Source organism: Lates calcarifer, linkage group LG21 (assembly GCF_001640805.2).
Source record: "Lates calcarifer isolate ASB-BC8 linkage group LG21, TLL_Latcal_v3, whole genome shotgun sequence".
Classification (NCBI taxonomy): Eukaryota; Metazoa; Chordata; class Actinopteri; family Centropomidae; genus Lates; species Lates calcarifer.
In genome coordinates, this window is record NC_066853.1 from 20,741,120 (window position 1) to 20,765,107 (window position 23,988).

The following is a 23,988-nucleotide window of genomic DNA, read 5'->3' on the forward strand; positions in this document are numbered from 1 at the left end:
CTCAGCCCTTCTCTTGGCACTGCCTTCACCTGAAGGGATGCACACCATACCAACATTTCATTTACTATCTATGTGCACCCCTCCACCCCCACCCTACCAGCCCCACCCCTCTCCCTCAGTACTCAAGGGATTACTGGCAGCCCACGAGGCTGAATTGGGAATGAGGAGAGCAGGTCCAGACCCGTTGGTAAGTCCCAGACTTAAGGGCAGTGACTACATGGAAAATTAAACACACATACTGTACACATGCACATGAAAACACTGAACCCACTGACACACAGCCACGGCTCGCACATCAACGTCAAAAGCCTTACATAAGCTTTGTGCTAGTGAGTGGTGTGGGGGATGCTTGTGCTGCTAACAAGGTGACAGCGATCTGTGCTATCTTGTTCCAATGCTGGTCATGTTACCCAGGGTTCCTTTGGAAAGCACAGGAATTTTTCTCCTGTGAGCCAACACAGAGAGTGCTTGTTTGGAAAGTGCTCCTCAGAACCAGATAAACAAAGTAAAATGAAACATGATCAGCATAATTAAATCCCCCTTTGTCTCACCTCTCAAAATGATTTAGACAGATCTGTTGCCAGGTCTTGATTTTTAATGGTGCAGAGGCAGAATGTGCACTGTGTTATCTTGGCTGGGCAAATGTAATTGGAATGTTAAAAGGTTTTTTCCTCTCCAAGAAAACAAGACCATTACTGAACCTAAACAAGCAAAACATGAGGTTTTTTTTTGGATGAGACAAGATCATTCAAATTAGTTTCTAAAAATGCCAGCACTTCCACCTGTTTTACTTTCCCTGTAATGACCAAACAAAGAGTATGAATGTCAAGAGGCTCATAAATCTATCGTGGTGTTAATGGAACAGTCCCAGAGGGAAGTCAAACTCAAGTAGGCTTGTCCTTCTAACCAATGTTCATTTCTCAGCAGCTGCTTCCTCTTGAGCCCTCTGGCTTTTCATGGGACTGAAACAAACTGCTGACACCTCCTGCCACGGATTGAAGCACATCCCAGAAATGCTCCATCCAAAGGGAAAAAAAGGGGGGCACTTGAACTCACCGTACGACATATGAGTGTTACACAAGAGAAGAGAGTGAAGACGGATGCCTGCAGCATTTCAGGGTCAAGCAGGTGTTCTTTTACCACTAACACAATCCACGTGCCGAGTTTATATGACTGCATGAGTAACTAGAAAATTGTTCTGTTGTTGCACTTCATCAGAGCGAATAAGTCATTCAATTTTGGAATAATTGCCTCTTTAATTGCATCCATGTGCTGTGCTTCATTGTCTTTTATCTGCAAATATGAAAGGCTCCTTTTCATGTAACGCTGCCCAAAATGTTTTCTCTTTGTGGCGTTTTTACAAGTTCACAATGAAAACTGATCATGCTGAACGTAAGCTGATCCGCCACGACGTCGGTCTTGAAATGCTATTTTGGGTTCTGTCTTATTACAACATCTATGACATTCGCAATTATATGTCCACTGATCTTTTGCCACAACTGGTCATTAAAAGTGGAGCAGAGAAGCGGCCTGGTGTAATTCTTGTGGACTCAGACGAAGCTGACTGTGACCTTAATAACACACCCTGGTGTCCTGCTGCTGCTCAGCTCTGTTTCACAAACACACAGCTGCTCAAAGCCATTGTTGCTCCAGGTGCTAAATCTGTGCATGCGTACACACACACATATTAACAAACACGCCTCCCTACTCCCAGTTATGACTGTTTCGTCATTGAATTTCAATTCATTTTAATCGAGGGCTGTCATTTCTCTTTACAGTGAGACTTATTTTATTATTTAAATTAGTCTTTGTTGAAAAATAACATCCTAACTATTTTACATCGCTATAACGTGTTCATTGTAAACTTTTTATTGCTGGTAAATATACCTACTGATATAAGGGATCTGGCTGAATACATTTGAGGAAATTCTTAAACATTTCCATATTTTTATCTTTTCTCTATGCTGGATCTTAAACACGACATTGTGATATTTTGTTCTTACTTATTTAGGTTAACCTTATTTATTTAATTAAATCTAAAATGGTCTTAGTCTGGAAGCCATATTACAATCACATTAAAGAGTAAAATCAATTTTGGTCTGTGTTTTTGTTTCACTTTCACATGTTCGTAAAGACCTCGTCACTTAAATGATTCAAATCTGAACCATTGACGGCCCTTTGAGGAAGTGAGGACCAGTGAAAATAACATCACTCTTAAGGTCAGAGAAATTCCCCACAGTTTCTACAGACAAACAGACTACTGATTTTTTTTAGTGTGTGTATGTGTGTTAAGGCAGTACTAGCTGAATACGCAAAAGGTTAGCTGTGAGTTGACAGGTTTTCTCCTCTCCACCTGTCCTGTCTTTGCCCCTCTCACTTCACACCTGTAGCTCAAGCCAAGATCGTTATCACAGTCTGAGTCAGCCTCTTTTCTCTCTTTTCCTCTCTAATCTTTTTGTTAACCCCTGTCAGCTCTTTGAAGATTCCCTGGGCCATTTTGAGTTATCACCTGAACTAAACAACAAGGCAAGTGATAGGGGAAGAAAACTGATGTATGTGGGGGGTTGAATGAGGGAGAGATAGAATAAAAGACCACACACCTTTGCTCACTATAGGCATTCAGCTAAAATGTTTTAGCACAAATGTCTACAAAATAAAAATTCACTTGGGAAAAACCTTCATTTCCTTTTCACCAGATGTGCTCTATTGTCATGCACATAACCAGTAGCTAACATCATAGCTTAATACATGGAGGATCAAAGACAGAGGAGAAACTCGAACCCTCTTCAAAGTGAAAACTACAAAGGGAAAGTATGATAAACCATGTGAGAGTGTCTGAGTGTGGTTATAAAGCATGCTGCGCCCTGACTCATTTGCTGGACCTCAGTAAGTAAGAAATGTTTTCTAAAAAAGGAAAGGTACCAATTACATCTCTGGACTGGCTCCTTCTCACGGTACCGCCCCTCTGTTTCCTTCCTCTCTCTCTCTCTCTCTCTCTCTCTCTCTCTCTCTCTGTGTGTGTGTGTGTGTGTGTGTGTGTCCCTGGATGCAGAGGGACAAATCTGTCTCTATAAACAGCTACTATCTCCCCGGGTAATAAACAGAGGAAAAGATCTTACTCTGGGGTCTGACAACTATGACAACAGTGTCCATGGGATCTACACCCAGAGGAGAGGCAGCCCCTAAATAGCAGTTTATTCTCACAGGAACGTGGGTGCTGGTGGGAGGAAAGGAGAACTGGTAGGGGTTAAGGTTTGAGGGTCCCGTAAGCGCCTTAAGTGGCCCCAAGCTAGTATCTATTACAATTCAATGCGTTTTTGATAGAGGGCTTCTTTCAACAGTCATTTTGTAAAAACTCTAAATGTCTTTTCTGTCCATATTAAAAATCAAATGGCCAATCTTCTATTGTACTAGCTGGTAAAAGATTGATTATGACAATATCAATCTTAAATGTAATTTGTCATTCTAAAACAAAGCTTCTAGTTTGACTTACTGTATGCTTACTTTTTCTGCTGACCAGGTTGCACATTTATTTATAGTTAATTTACTGGTACCAGCTACCTGCTGCTGCCGGAAACAGGGTTAGTAAAACCAAAACAATGAGTTAAAACAGGCTAAAAGGTTGTATACAGCTTCAGAGTTGGGTGATTATTCTCAGTGGGTTTGTAACTTTGATCGACCCCTTTCACATGATATTGGAGCCCAAACTATTAGTCAATTGACTGATTAGTTGATCAACTATTATCAGTCATTTTTGCTTTTCTTTGCTGTATGTCACAGTAAACTGAATATATCTGGGTTTCTAACTTTTGGCCACAGATACACACAGGTAATAGCGAATGATTTTGGACAAAGTCATGGAAATACAGAAACACATGAAGCATGCTAGGAAAAGGGGGAGAGCTTCATTTCTCCACAAACCCCTTAGTGAGCTTGGCTGAAGTGAACTGAAACTTAAGTTCAATCACACTCTATTACTCATCCCACTGCCTCCTTTGTCCACACACACAGACATGCATATAGAGTAAAGCAGGGGCAAGACTGCTGACTCCAATTAAGAAAGGTGTGACTAAAGTCACAAATCACACACACTGGTGTAAAACTGACACAGTGGACAGGAAGAAATATCATCCTCCCATTCTGTGAATGCGCACATGCACATGTACACACACACACACACACATACATACATACACACATATTGTCCTGTATCACATGGTAACCCGATTCTTCTTATTGGTTAAATGGGAGGTTAGGGAGGTGTTAGGTTTTCAAGGGTAGCTTGGTACAGGGTCTGTTTTAGATTAGTCAGCCATGATCTGTGGCCTCCTGTGTCAGTGGGGCTCTCAGCTGTATTGATGGCCGTACAAGGGTTATGACAGCAGAGAGAAAGGCTCGGCATTCGTTCCTCCTTGCCTCCTCTCAGAGGGACATTAGGTCAGCATGCCCCCACCCCTCCTTTCTCTCCCCACTGTCTCTGAATTCCCCAATGAACAACACATTCCTCCTTTCCAGTCCCTCTGTTTATGACACACCATCCTTTGAAGCAGCATGGTGAGTGTTTGTGTGCGTGTACGTGCATGGGTGCGCGAATGTGTGTGTGTGTATGTGTTTGTGTGTTAGCCTTGAGCAACTGAGCTTTGGTGAATACATAAATGTTTCAGTATGACACCATCAATTGCGTAAGTGTGTGTTCGAAATGTGTTGTGATCATTCTGCAAATCGAACACACCTGAGCAGGTATGATAAAGGCATACATCTGTGTGACAGCTGTTTTTTTTTTTTACACCTCTGCACCAAAGTAGGGAATCTAGGCCAATCAAATTACACAGAGACAGGGTGAGTGCATGAGAGTGCTGGGTGGAGGAGAAAGCTATGAGTCATCACAGAACTTGGGATGCGCTGGGTTTAACAGGCAGAGATTGAAAGGGGCTAGACTGGGTGTTGAGACAAAGAAAAACAAACGAGTTGCTTTTCTAATTAAAGCAGCCCTGAAGGAGAGGGTGGGGGTGTTAGGGAGTTGGGGGGTGGCGGAGGTCAAAGCCAGCTGAGTCATTCCTTTACACCCATTTCCTGCGATCGGGGCACTTTGGGAGCGGGCAGCAGGGTGAAATTATGTGTTTGGTTTATGCAATGCTTCCTCATTTCTCCTCTCATTCAGTGCACTCTCACACGCAATCGCATTATACATGGACACCCTCGAGAACATTTTTAAACACACTCAGAAATAGAAGTCCGGTTTATATATGCACACGTGCTAACGCATATACATGAGCTCATACCTATACAGGCAGTCGTGTACACAATCTGATCTTTTGCCATAGTCTATGCTAAGAGAGAACATTGCCTTTCTTAAACCAGACAGCCAATCATATTTTTAAGTTTTCCTACTACTTCTTCACTTCATGTAATATGTCCTTTCATGTTTTAAAATATTGTAATATTTTGAGGTACCTGCATTTTACTTGAGTATTCTAATTACACATATGCCTCATTAAACATCTACTCCACAACATTTCAGAGAGCAAAATAGTACTGTCTATTCAATACTCAATCTTTGCACCTTTCACCTATATTGAACTATAGTATAACAGTATATAGGTGAAATTATCTCCATCTTAACCAGCTACATTAAAATGCTTTAATTAATGCTGATTTTAATCACGCTCATTTTCCATATGTCTTTTAATCTCTTCCCTCCTCCGTTTCTAGGCAACAAACAAATGAATTAGACATGACAACAGCTTTGGCATACACACTCACACATACATATAAACACATGTGTGCAACATACAAAATACAAAAAAGGGACAGTGGTGGGCAGGTATAACAGAACCCAGACTTCAAAACTGGGCAGTAATTCAATCCAGTCTATCTTAGAATCGGTACCACAGTCTGGCTGTCTGGCAGCGCTGAATCACAAAGGCTAATGTTAAATACACTGGAACGTCTGAGAGCTCTACATAGAACATGCTTTCCCTAGTGGCATCTGAGCAATCGTTGACAAAGATCATTTTCATGATCAATTTTTGGACCACAGCGATGATAAAAGAGGGAGATCAAAAAGTCTACTGGATTCCACTGAGGTCCAGTGAGAGTGTGGAAGATGGTATCTGTGGTTGGTCTTTGGTTCACACCACCTGATGAACACATGTAAGCGCACTGCAGAGTGTGGTCCTCATTTTCTTTTAGATATGCCTGCTGGTCTCTGCACTGGAAAAAGGTGCAAAGAGGCTGATTGCTCTAGAGAATACCTGGCTCTGATACTGTCTCTCGTGCCCGGCCACCCAAGTGTAAAGGATGTGAACTAATACTTTACAGTAAGGAATTTTACTCCCTAGAGATGAAAAAAAAAAAAGACTCAGGGATGAGTCTGGAAGGCACCCAAAGGTCTGTCAGTAGTTAATGCTAACTGACAGGAAAGTCCAACACTAAGAGCAACAGGAAGAGGAAACTCTCCCCCACAACATCCTGGATGGCCTGCCTATGTGTGACTGGATATTTTCAGACACTGTGCAGGGTTTCTGTCTGTATTTGTGCTTCACAGCTGGTATTGGCATGGCAAAGTTTTAGTGTCTCATTAGTAACTTAAAAAGCATCTGTGTTCCAGCTTGTGTGTGTCCACTATTATGTAGTGGTTGGGAAAGTAATGTTGTTATACTGACAGATATTTACAGTTTGTCTTGAATGTTTGTGACAGGGGTGTCTGTCTGCTGCTTTGCTTGTTTGTTATTGTTGTCTCGCCACATCAGATCTCAGCTATTCACACCACTTGAGACAATTCAGTCCCATTAGACAAGAGGCTGGGTTGGTTTTCTCAACAACCCGTCTCTCTTTCCACCTTGTTTGCAGAGTCCTATTTACGTCTGCCTTTCCTTTAAAGTCCCATAGTCATCTAATGGTCAGAGAGTGTGTGCACCCAGACATCCTGAGTCACTTATGATGCGGGTTCCTTTCTGTGGGAAAGCTTGACCATGTGTGCTGTGCCCGATCGTTCATTGCTCATAAACAGTAGGAGCACAGCCTGTGATGTAAAATAAACTAGCCGCCACAACATGTCGTCGCTACCGTTAACTAGCGTGAAAACAACAACCGCACTGACAGATGAAAGAGCTGCAGCGAGTCACACAACTGCTCTGCTTGAGTGCCACTGTCGCTTTGATAGATAATCCCAGGGCTCCTACTTGTTTTATGAGCTCAAGTGCTAGAGGGTTGCTGTCTTGCTCATCATTACGACTGTGCGATGTGGGTGTGATGATATCACAAAACTGGTGTTACCTCCAGGTGACATGAGCAAACAAATGCCGCAATGTCTGACACCAAGTGAGCTGTTGGTGTCCTCCACAGCCTGAAATAAGCACTGAAAAGGAGTTGTTGAGAAAAAAAAAAGGTACACAGTGAATGGGCAAGATCACATGTGCAGTTAAATGGAAGTTTTTGTCACTCTTGGTGGTTCAGTAGGCTGGCTGATGTCATAGGGTGATGCAGAGCAGTGTTTTGGGTGGTCACTGTCTATAAATATCATACCCAGGGTGTTCCTCCTCTCTCGTTCGTCACACTCACATACAGGACGTAGCAACCTTTTCACCTCGAAGATTTACAGCCCCTTGATTCGGTGTGTCTATTTCACATCCTCCACCATCTGCTCTGTTCTATCTAATTGCATTCCTCCCTGCAAGTTTCTATCTTTCTCTCCGAGGCACACAGACATGGGTCTATTTGCTTGAATTTCTCATTTCCTGTTTGGGGTGTGTATCCGATCCCTTGTTCTCGTGCCCAGCACACATCAAACAACTCACGCTGCTCAAAATGACAAATAAGAGACAGAAGGAAGAATGCACAGAAAGCATATAAATGAGGGAACGATAGCAAAAGTAGATGCGAACGGGAGAGGGAGGTGTGTGTGCGTGTGTGTGGAGAGAATCAGACTGAGCATGTGAGGACAGTGGAAGGGAAAATCCTGACTGATGACACAGGCACAGTGAAAACCAAAGGAAAAAGGAGTAGGAAATACAAAGTGGTTAATTATAATAATATCCACAGATATGGCCAAATAAGGCCAGACTCGTGCCAAACGCTGAGTTCACACTGAAAGATCGTTTTTCATCCTAATCTAATTTTTTAAGGAATCTGGGCTGCTTTCACTTCCCATAGCAATTAGTTTTTATTTATTCTAATTATCTGTTTAGTCGGTCATTTTCTAAATTTCCCTTAACAAGGCTGTGGTGCCAGTTGCTCAGGAGGGGGCTGCTGGGTATGTGCCATTAAAAAAAAAAAAAAACAAAAAAAAAAAAACAGCCTCCCTTAGTCTGCCTCACGTTTCCACCATCAAGAATTGATTCCATTCACGCTGTGTGTGGGCTTACACTCAGGTATGAAGCCGTGGTTTCAGTGGCTAATGCAACTATCCTTATTGTATTAGTTCATGAGATGAAACTTCCTGTTTGATAGGAAAATTTTCTAAAAATAAGCCACATGCCAGCGCGTACTCACAGTATGCTCTGTTCTACAAGCAAATATCAAATGAAACCAAACACAGCTGGTTTGTTATCAAAGCAGTGCTGTAATAAAATAGAATAAATAATGAGGGATGGGAGAGTCATTTGAGACAGTCCATTAAAATGCTCCCTTTTGTTTTATTTTCAATTGCCAAGATATTTTAATGGATGAAAAAAAAAGGAGTAAAGTATCATTCTTTCCTTTGTTATGGATGACTACGGATGAATACCAACAAAACTTCTATCTTATCCTTATAACCAAGCATAGAAAACAACTGAACTGTTTATTATTAGTAATACTTAATAAACGGAAAAGGTGGAAAAGAGTTTTAAGAAACATTCAAAGCAGAAAAACAGATGTCTTGTTTATCTGGACTTCGATTCTTATAAAAATTCATACCTGCTCACCAGGACTTTCACTGTGACTGTTTTCATTGCAGGCACTGAAGGTAACAACCTTACTTTAAACTTAAAACAGTCCCACAAGAAATGTAAACAGACGCTCGACAAAATATAAACACAATTGCTTTCTATACCCTCCTCCAGGCCCCACCCCTAACCACCCTGGTTACAAGTCCAACAAACACAGGAGAAAACAGAGGGGGTTTTAATGTGGGAAGGTAAAGCCAGCAGCAGACTTTTTAAGCAGGTATGCATCACGTTTTCTTTTTCCACTTACATGAAATTTCCAACTCCTCACTCCCCTGTAGCGCAAATAACTTTAGTGAACATGTGATGTGTCATTTCAGGATGTCGATTTAGACACTGGATGATGGCTACACTGATCAACAGGAGGTTCCACTAGAATGTGGAGGAGAGTCTTTGTAATGCTGCCGTATAATGTGAGCAATCCCTGAAATTCATAGATGACTCACAGACTATCAGCCAAAAAAAAGAAAGAAAAAAAATGCCAGCTTTCAGTTGAACTAAATATCTAAGCCAAGATAGAGCGAAATACGAAAAAGGAGGAAGGGTGGAGCTCAAGAGGATTCGTTTTTTTTTTCTCAATTTATCTTTAATTTTGCTTGAAGTCCTTTGCCCTGCCCACTAGAAAAACATGTGGTTCAAATAAGTGCGACCCCCCACAGACCCCCTGAAGTCAAGCTCTCATTAGTGAATTATTTGGACAGAGTGGAACAGAGGAGTGGAAACGAGACTCTGTTGCAAAATACTGGCTGAGTCTGACATGACGGTTTAAGGGGTGGAGTAAAAGACTAAAAGGGGGTGTTCAAAACACTATGCAATAGTCTTACATGCTACAGGATAATAAATAGTAAGAAGGTCTGGATCAGGCCTATGTAACATATACTCCACTCACTCTGAGGCCTCATCATTCATTGGCTCACGGCCCTGGAATGTCACTCACATTCTCCCTGACCTTCATCTGTCTCTTTCTCTGGTTGCTCGTATATCTCTGCACTCCTCCATTTGTGTTTGTTTTAACTTTCTCAGGACCCCTCCAAGGCCCACGCTCATGCATCGTACACCCAAGAGGACAGCAATTTCCCTCCTCCGTCCTCCTAGCGAGCCAGATTTTCTCTACCTCTCTCCCTCCCACACTGTCTCTCCCACTCACTGTCTGCGTTTACTCTCATGTGGGGCTGAGGCTGTAACGTCAGCTCGTTCTCACTCAATCTCAGTGTTTTTTTTCCCCCTTACATTTTACTAGTAAAACCATCACAGAGCTAGACGTGTTATGGCTCAGACAAAGAGACGAGTCATAGGTAATCTTGCTTAGAGAAAGTGAACTCACACTCTGGGGTTAGTAAGTGTTCGATAGGGGTCGCGTTGAGTCACCCAACTATTTGGCCTCTTACTCTTCACTGCGGGATGTCGCTTGTGAGTCAGGGCAGCAGACTGGACTGAGCTGTATCCTCAGTGTCACATGCTTTTCTTGAACGTCTCTTATTCTGTTGAACTTCTAACCCTAACCATCTAAAACCCAAACACACCAAACCACAAACCAGTATCTCAAGGGGTTGACTTTTCTTCGCTGGTGTAAAAGACAGATGTCCCTTCACTGCCCCACAGCACTCTCTGACTACAGACAATGTCGAACCTCTGGAAAAGGAAAGGTGTTTCAGCTTGGATGTGTTTTTGCTTAAGGTTGCGTGATGTTTTTCCAAACCAGTTATGTGAGGCTGGGGTGCGTCAGATGCCATGTGGGAAGTGAGTAAAGTTGTGGAGATGTGCACCTGTGCCGTATTTGTCCCTTCACTGCGGTGCCTGAGGTTTGATGGAGGCCAACATTGCTGTGCTCAGAAGGCAGGAAACTTGCCTAGAGGCATCTGGAAGAAGGCCAAAAGGAATCATGAGTGGGGCTGTACTTTTCTGTTACATGAGCCTACATTTTAATTAATTGGAAATTTGTTGTCGTTTTGTCAAGAGAGGTAGAGGCTTGAACACAGGCTATTTCTAAAAATTAATGTCATAATTCTAGATAAGCCAGGGGAGCTTTGGCTTTGACATGAATCACTTATCTAATCTTTAACTAATGATTCAGTTGTATCCCATTACTCACCATCTGCACATATTTCTGGTTAACCTCATGGACGTAGTTCCCTCTATCAGCAGCCTTATTGTAGGCTACAAACCCAACCGGTTATGCTACCCCTTTTCATGAGTATTTCATGAGTATTTACGTGAAGAGATACTGACCCCTGCTGGTTAATAAACTAAAAGAACTCAAATGGAAATACTCCTACTTGATATTTGTCCAATTTTAGTTTTGAATTGATATCGTCACGATATTTTCACGTCATGAAAATTAGACAGGGAAACACATTAGCCACTGTCAATGTGGAAAACCCATTTTAAGGCATATAAACCTCAATACAAGATGTAGCCTACCTAAGGCTGCAGTTTAACCTGGTGTATTATTATCATTATTATTATTATTATTATTATTATTATTATTACCATTATAGTTTTGCATTAGTTAGATTATTAATTAAGAAAGACTCAATTCAATTATTTATTTTTCTTTTTGTATTGAAGTTTCCTTGTCTTTACTACAAAATAAATTCATTTTTCTTTTAAGTAATAAAATTTAACAACACTCAAACAATTTCATTTATCTACATTCTTCTTCCGACGTAAGAGGGGTTTGTACGTTTCCATGTACATCCTGCAGTAACATTTCATGCTTTAAAGTTAACTTTGAAAAAAAAGTCTTTGCGACCTTTGCGACCGTCAATGGCGCACGTATCTGAAAACGGCAGCGAGAAGAAGATGGCGGAGGGAGGTAATGATGCAGAGCTACTCAAGGAGAAGGCGAATAAGTACTTCAAAGGTAATTTGGCAGACCTGTCAAGTCATTGACTTTTGTCAGCTGTTTGTAACAGCCAAAGATGTGGCCACTAATTACAGGACACGAATGTGTTGCGACACGGTCCTACCGGAGCCGGTCGCTAAGTTGGGCTAAGCTAACATCGCCCAGAAAGCATGCTAGCTGAAAACCCCATTCATTGGATTAGCTAATTCAGCTAACGCTAATGCATCGATGTTAACTTACGCCGTCACCCGTGTCTTGAATATGTGCACTTGCTCAGATTTGGTACCTTTTCTGGTGTGTTAAGCTATGACCCATGTGTTCTCTTTCAGTCGCATTAACAGGTTATTGTGTAATTTTATGAGAGGTTCAGCTACAACAACTAGAATTTTCTGTCAGCCAGCGACGCATGTGAGCACCAGCAAGGCATTTACTGGGCAATGTTGTAATGCTTTTTATCTTGCTTTTTCAACGCGGTTACATTTTAACTTAGCTGTGCCCGCTCATACCACACAGTAGCTAATTTTGTAAGAGGTTAACTAAATACTAATAGTCACGTTGTACTCCCTTTTGGTCCAAAAGATAATTTAGTTTGACTGAAAATCATCGACAACGAAAGTGAAATTCTGTGCCTTTGGTGATCTGTAACTTAAATTAAGTGTATTTCAGCAGTCTACTCTGTAGACTTTTACAAGGATTATGTTATAGATTGTACCTATTTGATATGCTTCCTGAAGTTTGGGGGATGTAGAGGCCTGGCGATTACCAGGGCTGACACCGTGATGAGTCAGAGCAGATGTAATGCATAGGCTGTCTGTTGTAAGATGGGAAGGATTTTTGCCGCCATCACCTATCCTAATATTAAATCTCTTTTTTTCCCAAGTCATCATATTAGACCAGATATTGTCAAATATTATATAAAATGGAAAACTTGACCTAGTTTGTTGTCTGTTGGAAAAGGCAAGTACAAGTTTTGAACATAAAAGTTATCGAAACAAGATTCATTCAAATTTTTTGCAACAGAATTAGATCAAAGTACACCCGATTGGATAGAAACATTGCAAACATGAATACTTCACTGATATAAGTGCCTTATCACACTAGCTGTGATAATAAGAATAGCATGTACACATGTGTTGCCTGCAATGTGTTTGATTTTTATTTTTTTTAATAGGAACTTTGTGGAACCCGCAAACTCAGTGTTAGTCCACTTGAAGATGTGACATTTGTTTTTCAGAGAAAGACTATGAAAATGCTATCAAGTACTACACAGAGGCCTTGGAGCTCAATCCATCCAATGCCATCTACTACAGCAACCGAAGCCTGGCATACCTACGCACAGAGTGCTATGGCTATGCCCTGGCTGATGCTACGAAGGCCTTGGAGGTAGACAAAAACTACATTAAGGGATACTACCGCCGTGCCACCTCCAACATGGCACTGGGCAAGTTTAAAGCTGCACTTAAGGACTATGAGACGGTAAGAAATATTGCATCTTTGGCTGTTTGTAGCAACACACTTAAAGCTGCCATGCAGTCTGAACTGAGAACATACCCTGATTTTCTCAAAAGAGAGAGCTCACCAGTTCCATCTGTTGATCTGTCACCATGAGTTAGGCTCTTCATGTTGCCTTAACAGCCCAAAATAGGGATTATCCTCTAATCCTGTCATGATGCCAATTAGATCCACTATAAAGGCACTCATACCACAGCTAATTTGGTGTCTATTGTTGTTCGTGCTATTCTCATAACAAGCAGTGTGAATATACCAGGACTGTGACAACAAAGGCCTCTAAACCTCAGCCATAGTCAAGCAATTTATTGCACTAACTAGACTAAGCGCCATGACAACAGAAAATGACAGTTAATCCTCATGAAGCTGTGAGAGGCTGGAGCTAGATTCACATATATTTATAGATTCATACTGAAACTATACTGTAAATGCCATATAGATTGCCCATACATTCTGAATAGGGAAGCTTGGTTTAATTGCACAGTAAAATATTTTCATCCAGAAGAAATAAGATCTTTGATGAACTCTGATTACATTCTGTTCTCTGCAGCCACTCTGAGTGAATGTCTTTATGTCTGCCTTAATGCCTGTTTATGATTAACCCTGTGTGTATGTTTTTTCTTCCTTCTAATGATAGGTGGTAAGGGTTCGACCAAATGACAAGGATGCAAGAATGAAGTATCAGGAATGTAACAAGATTGTGAAACAGAAAGCCTTTGAAAGAGCTATTGCCAGTGATGAGACAAAAAAATCTGTTGTTGACTCTCTGGACATTGAGAACATGAGTAAGTTCCCTTTCAATAATTGGCCAAATATATAAAAAATATATAAAAAATGTGATCCTGTAATCATAAACATGATGTCTTCTGTAAGACAGGAGCTTAGGATAAGAAAATGCACTAGTGATGCACTGATGTGAACCCTTTGATTCTCCTTTGACTGTTCATCTGAATTTAAGATGATCTTGTATTACAGCGATTGAGGATGACTATGTAGGCCCCAAACTTGAAGATAGCAAGGTCACATTGACGTTCATGAAGGAGATGATGGACTGGTTCAAAGACCAGAAGAAACTGCACAGAAAGTGTGCTTATCAGGTAAACATGTTTTTGTAGGTGAAATATAGTACACTCACTAAGGGGAAACTTACCTGTGCCTGTAATTAAACTTTTTTGTATTTTTTCAGATTTTGGTGCAAGTTAAAGATGTTCTATCAAAACTACCAAGTCTTGTTGAAATCACATTAAAAGAGGTGAGGACTATGCATATAATCACTAGTGAAATAAATGTAAGTTTATATTAGTTCATGAACATAGTAAAATAAACATCAATAAAATAGAATGCCATTCTTTGATTACCGACACTATGATCAGCACAACTGCAAAAATATTCCGTAATATTCCTGTGACCCTGCAAAACAAAAATGTTATGTTTCGTCCATCATCATCTTCTGTTTTGACTTTAAGGTGCTTTGTTTCTCTTTGCCACAGACAGAAAAAATAACTATTTGTGGTGACACCCATGGGCAATACTACGATCTCCTCAACATCTTCAAGTTGAATGGCTTACCCTCAGAGACCAACCCCTATGTATCCTTTTTTTTGCAGACAGTCACACACAAGGTTTTGATTTTGCATGCAATGTAGTTATCCTACTTGTCTCTGTCTGAAATGACAACAACAGCCAAAAGCCTCAAATCCAGCAACTTGTGCGTCATAGTGCTTAACCACAGAATTCAGCTGTTCAATGGTGACTTTGTGGATCGCGGCTCTTTCTCTGTTGAGGTCATTCTTACCCTCTTTGGCTTCAAGCTGCTCTACCCCGACAACTTCCACTTGCTTAGAGGTGAGAACACTGCAGTGTGTGCATGTGTAGTATCTGCAGAATACTGTATGCGTTGCTGTAACATGTCATATACTACATGTGTGTTGTCATTTACTTCCTTCTGTAAGATTACAGACTTTGTATTCTCTTATGAAGTTATTTAAACAGGATTATACACTATGCAATAATCAAGCTTATACCTGCAGGTAACCATGAGACAGACAACATGAACCAGATGTATGGATTTGAAGGGGAGGTCAAGGCCAAGTACACAGCCCAGATGTTCCAGCTGTTCAGCGAGGTCTTCCAGTGGCTTCCTCTTGCACAGTGTATCAACAGCAAAGTACTGGTAAGCAATGGCAGTGTCAGCTGAGAGCAGTCAAAGGGCTGTGTAACTAATTTTGTTGTTGTTCACCAGGGCCCTGCTTTTCATACGTTATCCGTATGAGACTGACGATTTAACCGTCTGGATTTTGGGATTCTTTGAATCTGGCTTAAAATAAGTCTATTATCATAGCTACAAGTTCTTAAGACCAAACTTGCATCCCAAATGTGATTTTAATTTCAGATACAAATGGCTTTCATAGATGTATAATGAAAACGCGTTCATATAGTTATGATTTTAGATGAGCGTGCCGGTTGTTGAGTAGTCATTGTGTTATGTTGCTGTAAATTTCACAGTTTAATTACCTAAGCTTACACATGATAAAATGTAAAGCAAAATAAAAGTTTGTACATAAAAAGAGAACCAGTCTGGATTTTGAGACACTGCAAGCAAAAAGACATGAACTTATTCAAAAAAAAAAAAAATAAAAAAATCAGACTATTTAAAGACACAGGAACCAGAACATATGACATTTAATTTGATGTCAAAGTGAGAATTTGTCATTTCAGCACTAAAACTTATGAAATTGAGAATCCAACCCTGCAAGTTCAAGAGTAATGCCAAACTGTAGATCAGTTAAAAAGGCTTGGAGTTCATTAAAAACCAACATTCATCTCTGACATTCAGCAATGAAAGTTTGAAAATATCAAGAATTCTAAACTGTTCTGCATGTTTGTTAGTTTGACAGCACCTATTGTATTGGATTATGAGGAATATACACTGTTTGGCTGTGTTTCAGTTCAGTGAGTGGGACTGTACAATTGGTCAAATGAGTGATAGTCTTTGTTTTCTGTACATGAAAACTGCTTAACCACTCGGACTTGGAGCCCAACTGAATTGTTGCTTTTGGCTGCAGAGGGCCCTGTTGCTCAGCAAAAGTTTATTATGTTTAACTGCAGAAGTCAGTTTTTTAAGGGATTTTAGAAAGGTTTCTCATAGTGGATTATCACGTAAAAGTCTCTTACATGTTTATTGGGCAGAATCTCTTACACTGGTAATATCTAAAATAACTGATTAGAAATATGGAACAGTGGAAACATTTGTTTGACCACAAGGTAACTTAATCTGGTGTTAACAAATCAAAGCAAAATTAGCTGGATGAGAATAAACAAGATTATTTTAGCCTGATTACAGCATGATAGCCTGAATTGGTTAAGCAACATTCGAAGAACATGACCTCGGCCCAGTCTTATTTATATACAAATTCTGTAGCTAGTTGGGTCCGTGGTTTGGTGTAGTAATGATACTAGACTGATAAGTATTATCTTTGCACGCCTGGAGAAATTATGGGCAAAAGGAAAAGAGATGGAAATAATAGACGCGCACACGCTCTCCTTATTTAAAATCAGTGTGTTTAAGTGTATGTTGATCTTTACCAGGCAGTGCAAATTGTGATTGATCATTTAAATACTTAAATGTTGTGACTGTCATTGAAGACTGTGTGTGCGTACTACTTTTTGTATGATGGACAAACAGGCATAATTTACCTGAATCTTACTGATGACTACTGTTGTTATTCATAATTTTTGCAATCCTCAGTGGTTTTATGTACTGTTGGACAGTCCTGATAAGCTTCTCTATCTCAGGTGATGCACGGCGGACTGTTCAGTGAAGATGGTGTCACATTGGAGGACCTCAGGAAGATTGACAGGAACAGACAGCCTCCAGACTCAGGTAGTGTCTGACTCCAAATGCACCATCAGTATATAACTGACTCTAAGAAATCATCTCTGGAAAGGAAAATGGAAACATTTAAACACCTTCCTTTTCCACAGGTCCCATGTGTGACCTCCTCTGGTCAGATCCACAGCCCCAGGTCAGTTCCCACCTACCAATACCTCATTTGGTCAGAGAGTCTGCTGGTTTATGTCACAGCAATATTGAGTCCACTTGTATCTTGGATTAAGAATTAGTTTGACCACTTGTCTCTCTCTCTCTCTCTGTCCTCCTCATGCAGAATGGCCGGTCGATCAGCAAACGAGGCGTGAGTTGTCAGTTCGGGCCAGATGTGACAGAGCGCTTCCTGGAACAGAACAAGCTGGACTTCATCGTGCGTAGTCATGAGGTCAAAGCTGAGGGCTACGAGGTCACTCACTCAGGGAAGTGCATCACCGTGTTCTCAGCACCCAACTACTGGTACGTAATTGTGCCTTTTTACCTTAAAGTGTTGAGTCTGCTGTTAACTTCAGCTGTTGAGTGTTGTACTCTGCCTTCCTCCAGTGATCAGATGGGAAACAAAGGAGCGTATATCCACCTCAGGGGATCAGACCTCAAGCCAGAATTCCACCAGTTCACTGCTGTGGTCAGTATCCTGTAGTCTAAAGTGTAACAACTGTCAACCACTTGTTTTGGAATTGGGCTTTCTAATTTAAAGAATCTTTTTATACTAAGATGGTTCCTCTTTTCATGATTTTTGTCATCTTTATCAAAACCTTTTAAAATGCATGTTGAAGTGTGATCTAATGTTTCGCTTTGTTTCATTCTCCTTTACAGCCTCATCCGAATGTCAAGCCCATGGCATATGCCAACACGCTAATGCAGTTGGGAATGATGTAGAGGCCATGCTAATCTGTCTGTGACACTGATGACCTCCCATCTGACCTGAACCATCCCAGCCACCTCACTCCCTCCAGTGCTCGGACATGCTCTCTCATTCATGCTTAGCCTAAGGGATCCCTCTCTCTGACAAACTTCCGCTAGTTGTATGCAGAAAACACGTGGTGTAGTTCAAATGGGAAGAGATCACTTAGACCAGATCAGCCCAGTCCAGAACTGGGCACATCCTTTCACGTTATCGGTTAAAACTGGAAAAAAAAAAACATTTCCATTGTCCATTATCTCGTTCATGTGTTCTATCACTGGGTAAAAAAAAAAAAACCAACCCTGAGAATTTCAGATCAGTCTCCTTGGAGCTGCTTGGTTTTTAAATATTTGATATACTCAGCAGATGGCTTCAAATAGATGGTATGTACCAAAGATCTGTGATGAAAATGATTGTTCAGCTTTTACAAGGAGCATCTTGTGACTCTGAAACCTAGCATTGTACTGTTGGCCTGTGTACACGGCTTAGAGCATTGTAAAGTGGGTGAAGAGCAGCATGTCTATCAGTGTTTCTCAAACCATCCTACAGTATGTCAGTCAGGTTTTTTATTTTACAGGAATACAAAATATGATTACATATATGATCCCAGTCCAAAAAAAAGAGATTGATTGTCTCTGGGTACACTCTTAAAGGTGCTGTTTGCCATTAGTGGTGTATTTAGCTGGTTCAGTCATGTAGCTGGTAACATTTATTTTGCACTGCTGCACTGCTTCCTGTTGAGGAAGATACCGCTGCTCTCCATGTTTTCATCCTTGACAGTCATTGTGCCACTCACCCGGCAGCTCCCGCACAGTCTACTTTCCAGACTAGCTTTGGTGTAAGGCAAACACTGATGGCACTCGATTACTGGTGACTTATTACCCCCTTATGTGGATGTCTTCAGTACACAAACGTCCAAAATGCAATCCTGTCTTGAAACGCACAGCTGCATTGTCCAACGGCCCTCAACTTTTTAGATAAAGAAATACACTGATGTGTATGTATATATACTGTATCATTTAAAGATTCCGTGTAATGTTTGGAGAAAATTATTGAATAAAAAAAATCCAGTCCTGTGATTTTAGAAACAAGCTGGTATCTTTCTTTATGTCAGTCAACATTGTCTGTGCCTTTTTGTGTCTTTTTTGTGGACAGGGGTTTTGATTTTTGACTACCTGTGGGGAAAAAAAAAGCACTTAATGTTATCTAATTATGCAGCAAATTGCGCGAGCGGCCTACTTTTTAGTCGCATTAATTTGACGTCACGAATCACGGAGACGTCACGAACAGCTGATCGTCATTCGTCAACCATGCGCCACGAGTTGACAACACAGCACGAGTTTCACCTTGTTGTGATCCCAGCTGGACACCGGAGATACCATCCTCAACGACGCCGACCTGAGATGCCGAAATATTGTTCGGTCCCAAACTGTAAGAATGACTCCGGGAGCGGCAGCGACAGGAAGAGCTTCTACAAGTAAGTTGTCCGTGTATTTCAAAAAGTGTTTTAGCTAGCTAACTTCGCTGCTCAGGTGCAGCTGCCACAGGCGTCATCTAACTTTAAGAAAGCGTCTTTCTCAACCTGGACTTTTGCAGTATTTTCTCCGACTGCAACGAAGACATCAATCACCGTAGTCATGGAATATTTATTATTACTTTTTCGCCGCTTTTATATCGATATGCCAAGTTAGTGTCTTTCGATCTTTGAGAAAGTCCGTCCTGACTGAATCATGATTTGAAGGCTGAGTTTTATTCACAGGTAAATTCACCCAAAGATACACACGCAGTTGGCAGTTCATCAGGAACACATAGCTAAAACTAATGCAGCCGAATGCAACAGTCCTGCAGTAAATCTAAACCGCCATGAAGGTTAGAATCAGTTTTTATTGGAAATGTTTTAGAGGTGATGACTCAACCAGTGGCGTGACGAGCAAGATGGTCAAAGCGGGCCCAGCCCTTCACATAAGACTTGTAATGATGATGTCATCTTTATCCTGGACCAGGAACTGCCGGGACAATGTGACAGAAGTATTTTATTGAATGTATCTTAACACAAGAAGACAAACATGTCTAGAACAGTCAAGTAAGTCGAGTCAATTTTATATACAGCCCAAAATCACAACTTTGCTTCAGGCTTAACAATTTGTACTGTCTACAACACCCTCTGTCTTCAGACCCTCGGATCAGATAAAGAATAAAATCCCCAAAAAAACAAGTGAAAGGAGTCCCTCTTTCAGAGCAGAAATTCAGTAGATGATATGTGTACATCAGCAACAGGCCTCAGCCACATGATCTCCTCTCCACCATGAAGACCTGGAAAGAGGACAGGCTTCACATAAGGATATAAGGAGGCTTTATTGTCATTGTAGTACCCACAATGACATTTGGTTTCCCAAATGCACAAGAGGCAAAATCAAGCACAAGATTCTCATGTCTGGGAGAAGGACACAAACATACAGGGAGAGAGAGAGAGAGAGAGAGAGACGAGGAGGAGGCTGGGGCTCCCGGAGGACAAAGATCAAGATCCGAAAGATCAGAGAGCCTGAGTGAAATGAGTGGACAGAGAGAGATAAGCACACAGCCTAGATGCTCATGTGCTTGAGGGAATAAACAAACAGATGGGTGTGAGATGTAGTGCTTATCAGAAAGTTAACAATAATCTTGTCGGCAGGACGACATGGACTATACTGCTCATACTAGGATCCAATAAAATAAATAAATAAATAAATCAAATCAAATAAGGTCTTTGGTAGAATTCTGTCTACCTCACACAAGATTCAACATTTCTCAATATACATGTAAACATAAAGCACCACCACTAACCACTTGCCTCAAAAACTACCAGAGTTGGCCTGTGTTACACTGGTACTACATGCTGTAATGTCACAAGCCAAAATGTGATGAGTCCACAGAGTCGGTCTGTTACCTGATCTCAGCATTAGTTTTGATGCTCAGGTTTCCAGCTTAAACATAAAAAAAAATGTTTATAGATGTTGACTTTACTGTTAAATCATTAGAATAAGCACAGCTTCAATGATATTTTATGGTGCATTTTTAATTTTTTTTATTTGACATTATTTTGATATTATTATAATATGAGCCTGAGTGTGGCCAGTATCTGACATTTCTAGTCTTTATTGTATTTTAGGTTCCCTCTGCAGGACCCGGTCCGGCTGCAGGAGTGGCTGAGGAACATGGGACGTGAGAACTGGACTCCCTCTCGACATCAGTATATTTGCCACGAACATTTTGCGCCCTCGAACTTCAAGGTGCGATGGGGGATCCGTTACCTTGAGAAGCGATGCAGTGCCCACAGTCTTCCAGGAGGCCGAGGTAAAACAAAAAAGAAGCCGACCGTTTACACTGACATTTTAGCCTTAGATTTTACCTTCTGAATGTGCTTTACTGCACCATGTTAGTTTCATTTACACAAAATTTTGTTTGGGCCTTCAGTGACCTCCTCTCTGATTAAGTATTTGCAGCTTAATGCAACGTGAAAGTTCAAGTACTGTAGTTACTGTGTATATTAGTTTGTCCCTGTCTTTTTCTATTCAGTTAAATGCGCAGCTCTTCACACCAGAACAGGCAGTCAATGTTTTATTTATGTTTTTATTCTAAGCAGAGTGAATTAAAAGCATTTACAGAAAATTCAGCAGCAAGTCATGGTAACAGGAATTTTTTTCAGGAAACCATCTGTAGTGAGGTTTTTGGTTAAGTTTGTTTGAAAAGATTTTACATGATCTCGATGAGCTACAACACAGATACAGTTTTTTGTATTTCTCATATTACAAAATGTCATTCTTAATTGTGAGAAGTATGTAATGCAATGTAATGTAATGCAGTAAATAATTAATGATGGCATTTCTGCAGTCAGTAGGAAAGTGTTATTCTTGCAGCACTACAGTTGCTCTAATCTACACTGTAATGTGCTGTTCACTCTCATGTTGTGCTTGATAAAACACACATCTGCTTCTTTTTAGAAACGGAAAGCCACAGATCAAAGTGAGAGGAAGCCAAAACGGCTTCGAGCGAACAGTAATCAAAACATGGCGGTGTCAGACGACAGGACGGTGGTCGTCGACGCTGTAGAGATGGAAAGTACACTGCACACGGTACACCTGTATGAAATCACCGTCGACCCGTCGCAGCAGGGGGAAGCCAGCCTGGTGGAGACGACCGATGTTGGAGAATCTGACTGTTCTCTCCAGACGGACCTGAACGTGCTGGCGTCAGTGGACAGATTCGAAACAGGGACAAATTTCCCTTTAGCTTTGTTCCAGACAGTAGATGATCTAAGTAACAGTGGGGAGAACACAGAAGTGGTAGTGATGTCTGAATGCCCTGCTGGTGAGGGGCAAGACGAGCTTGTGAATGGAATCGCAGCTGCCATTTTAACTCAGGGCCACGGGCTGGTCACGAATGACTCCACACTTGGCTGCACAGACGAAGCAGTGGCCTGTCTTGGTGTTGAAGATGCGACAGAGGACCTCTCAGATGTCCAAGAACGCCATGAAACTCAAGTCATCGCCTACTTTGAGACAATACCAAATGTCTTCCCCAGTGAAACCTCCACCCAGTTCACCTTCTCTCCGGATACAGTGCTGTCATCTGCTCTGAGCTCCAAGCCCATCACATCTACGCTGCCCATAGTATCCAAACACGTGCCACCCTCCCCCACGTCCCTGGTCCTCACTGTGGAGAGACTGGACACAGAGGGGGAAGAGGGAGATGACGACAAGTCGGAGGAGGATTGCACAGAGCAGCAGGATCACCAGCTGGAGGAGCACTGGTGAGCACTGATTCTCAATTTCAAGGACATGTAAGCATTTAAATTCTGGGAAAAATCATTATTTTATTATATATTATTTATCCAGAAGTTTTTTTTTTTTTTTGAGCAAGGCCAAAGGTGTTGACCACAGGGTTAAGAGTTAAGTTGGCAGTCTTAGATGCCAACTTCAGTAAAGATGCAGCAGAGTCAATAACTAATTCTCAACATTAAGACCATTTAAATTATTACCAAAGAGTTCCTCAGTATTCATGCTCATAGCTTCTCATTATGTTACAGTTTTTTTACAATCTCTTTTCATTTTTTTTTTGACATGAACAGCTACCATAAGAACAGTCTGAGTAAGGAGCAGCTGGAGGCAATTGTGGCTGAGCTGCAGAAAAAGGTGAAGGTGCTGCAGCAGCGACACCGCCGACACTTGGAGAAACTTCTAGGTTTGGAGAACACAGTTAGCCAGCTGAGGCAGAGTAACCTGCTAAATGAAGAGCGACTGCAGCTGCTCGAGAGGGTACTGATATGAATAGTCAAGAGTTGTTTTTGCAATAAGACTTCGAATTGCTGTCAAACAGTGTCTTCACTTATTGTCGTCTCCCCCTCCCTCAGGCCTACATACAGACCAGTGCAGCGGTGTCAGATGCTGGCGAGACTGTGGCCATCATCTACGAAGAGGACGATGCTGCGTACTTGTACACAACACTGAACGATGCAGAGGAGAAGCTGTGAGGTCCAACTGACTGTGTCTCTGTCTGCAGACCATTGTGCCAAAAATTAAGTGACATGGCTAATGCTGTTGAAAACAAAATGCTACCTACCTTGTGTTATTTTTAGTTTTCTTTTAACAGAATGAGATCAGTGTACAAGATTTGGCAGTTTGGTTTTGGATCTGCTGTGAGCTTTGCACAAATATGGATTTAATATGGGACAACATGTTTTATAAGGGTTTTCCTTTCTCCTTCAACCACTTTTTGTTTCATGTATTAAAGTATTTTTGTTTGGGATAGTGCGCATATCAAATTAAAAATTTTGATTTGTGCTTCATTTCTGTTTTTGCCATAATTCTGTACATTATAAGAATCAAAGATTACACAGCAAGGTACAGGCATATGAGAAAAAATCAGCGCTGGCAGTTCT

At 41.2% G+C, this 23,988-nt stretch overlaps 2 protein-coding genes across 2 annotated transcripts; both read left to right on the forward strand.

Annotated features, from left to right (window-relative positions):
• Window positions 1-11,649: 11,649 nt before the first annotated feature.
• On the forward strand, window positions 11,650-19,189 carry ppp5c (protein phosphatase 5, catalytic subunit). The gene is made up of 13 exons (XM_018665563.2): window positions 11,650-11,790; window positions 13,007-13,248; window positions 13,919-14,066; window positions 14,257-14,378; window positions 14,468-14,533; window positions 14,772-14,870; window positions 15,021-15,126; window positions 15,312-15,454; window positions 17,077-17,164; window positions 17,266-17,306; window positions 17,448-17,626; window positions 17,711-17,792; window positions 17,984-19,189. Exons 1-13 carry the CDS (start codon window positions 11,694-11,696, stop codon window positions 18,044-18,046), a joined length of 1,476 nt encoding a protein of 491 aa, XP_018521079.1. The 5' UTR covers window positions 11,650-11,693; the 3' UTR covers window positions 18,047-19,189.
• Window positions 19,190-19,357: 168 nt separating this feature from the next.
• Window positions 19,358-23,895, forward strand: LOC108876207 (THAP domain-containing protein 5-like). Its single transcript, XM_018665564.2, is given in 6 exon segments — window positions 19,358-19,548; window positions 21,220-21,367; window positions 21,369-21,404; window positions 22,052-22,860; window positions 23,179-23,365; window positions 23,461-23,895. Coding segments are annotated over 6 exon segments (1,467 nt in total). The 5' UTR covers window positions 19,358-19,381; the 3' UTR covers window positions 23,581-23,895.
• Window positions 23,896-23,988: the final 93 nt, after the last annotated feature.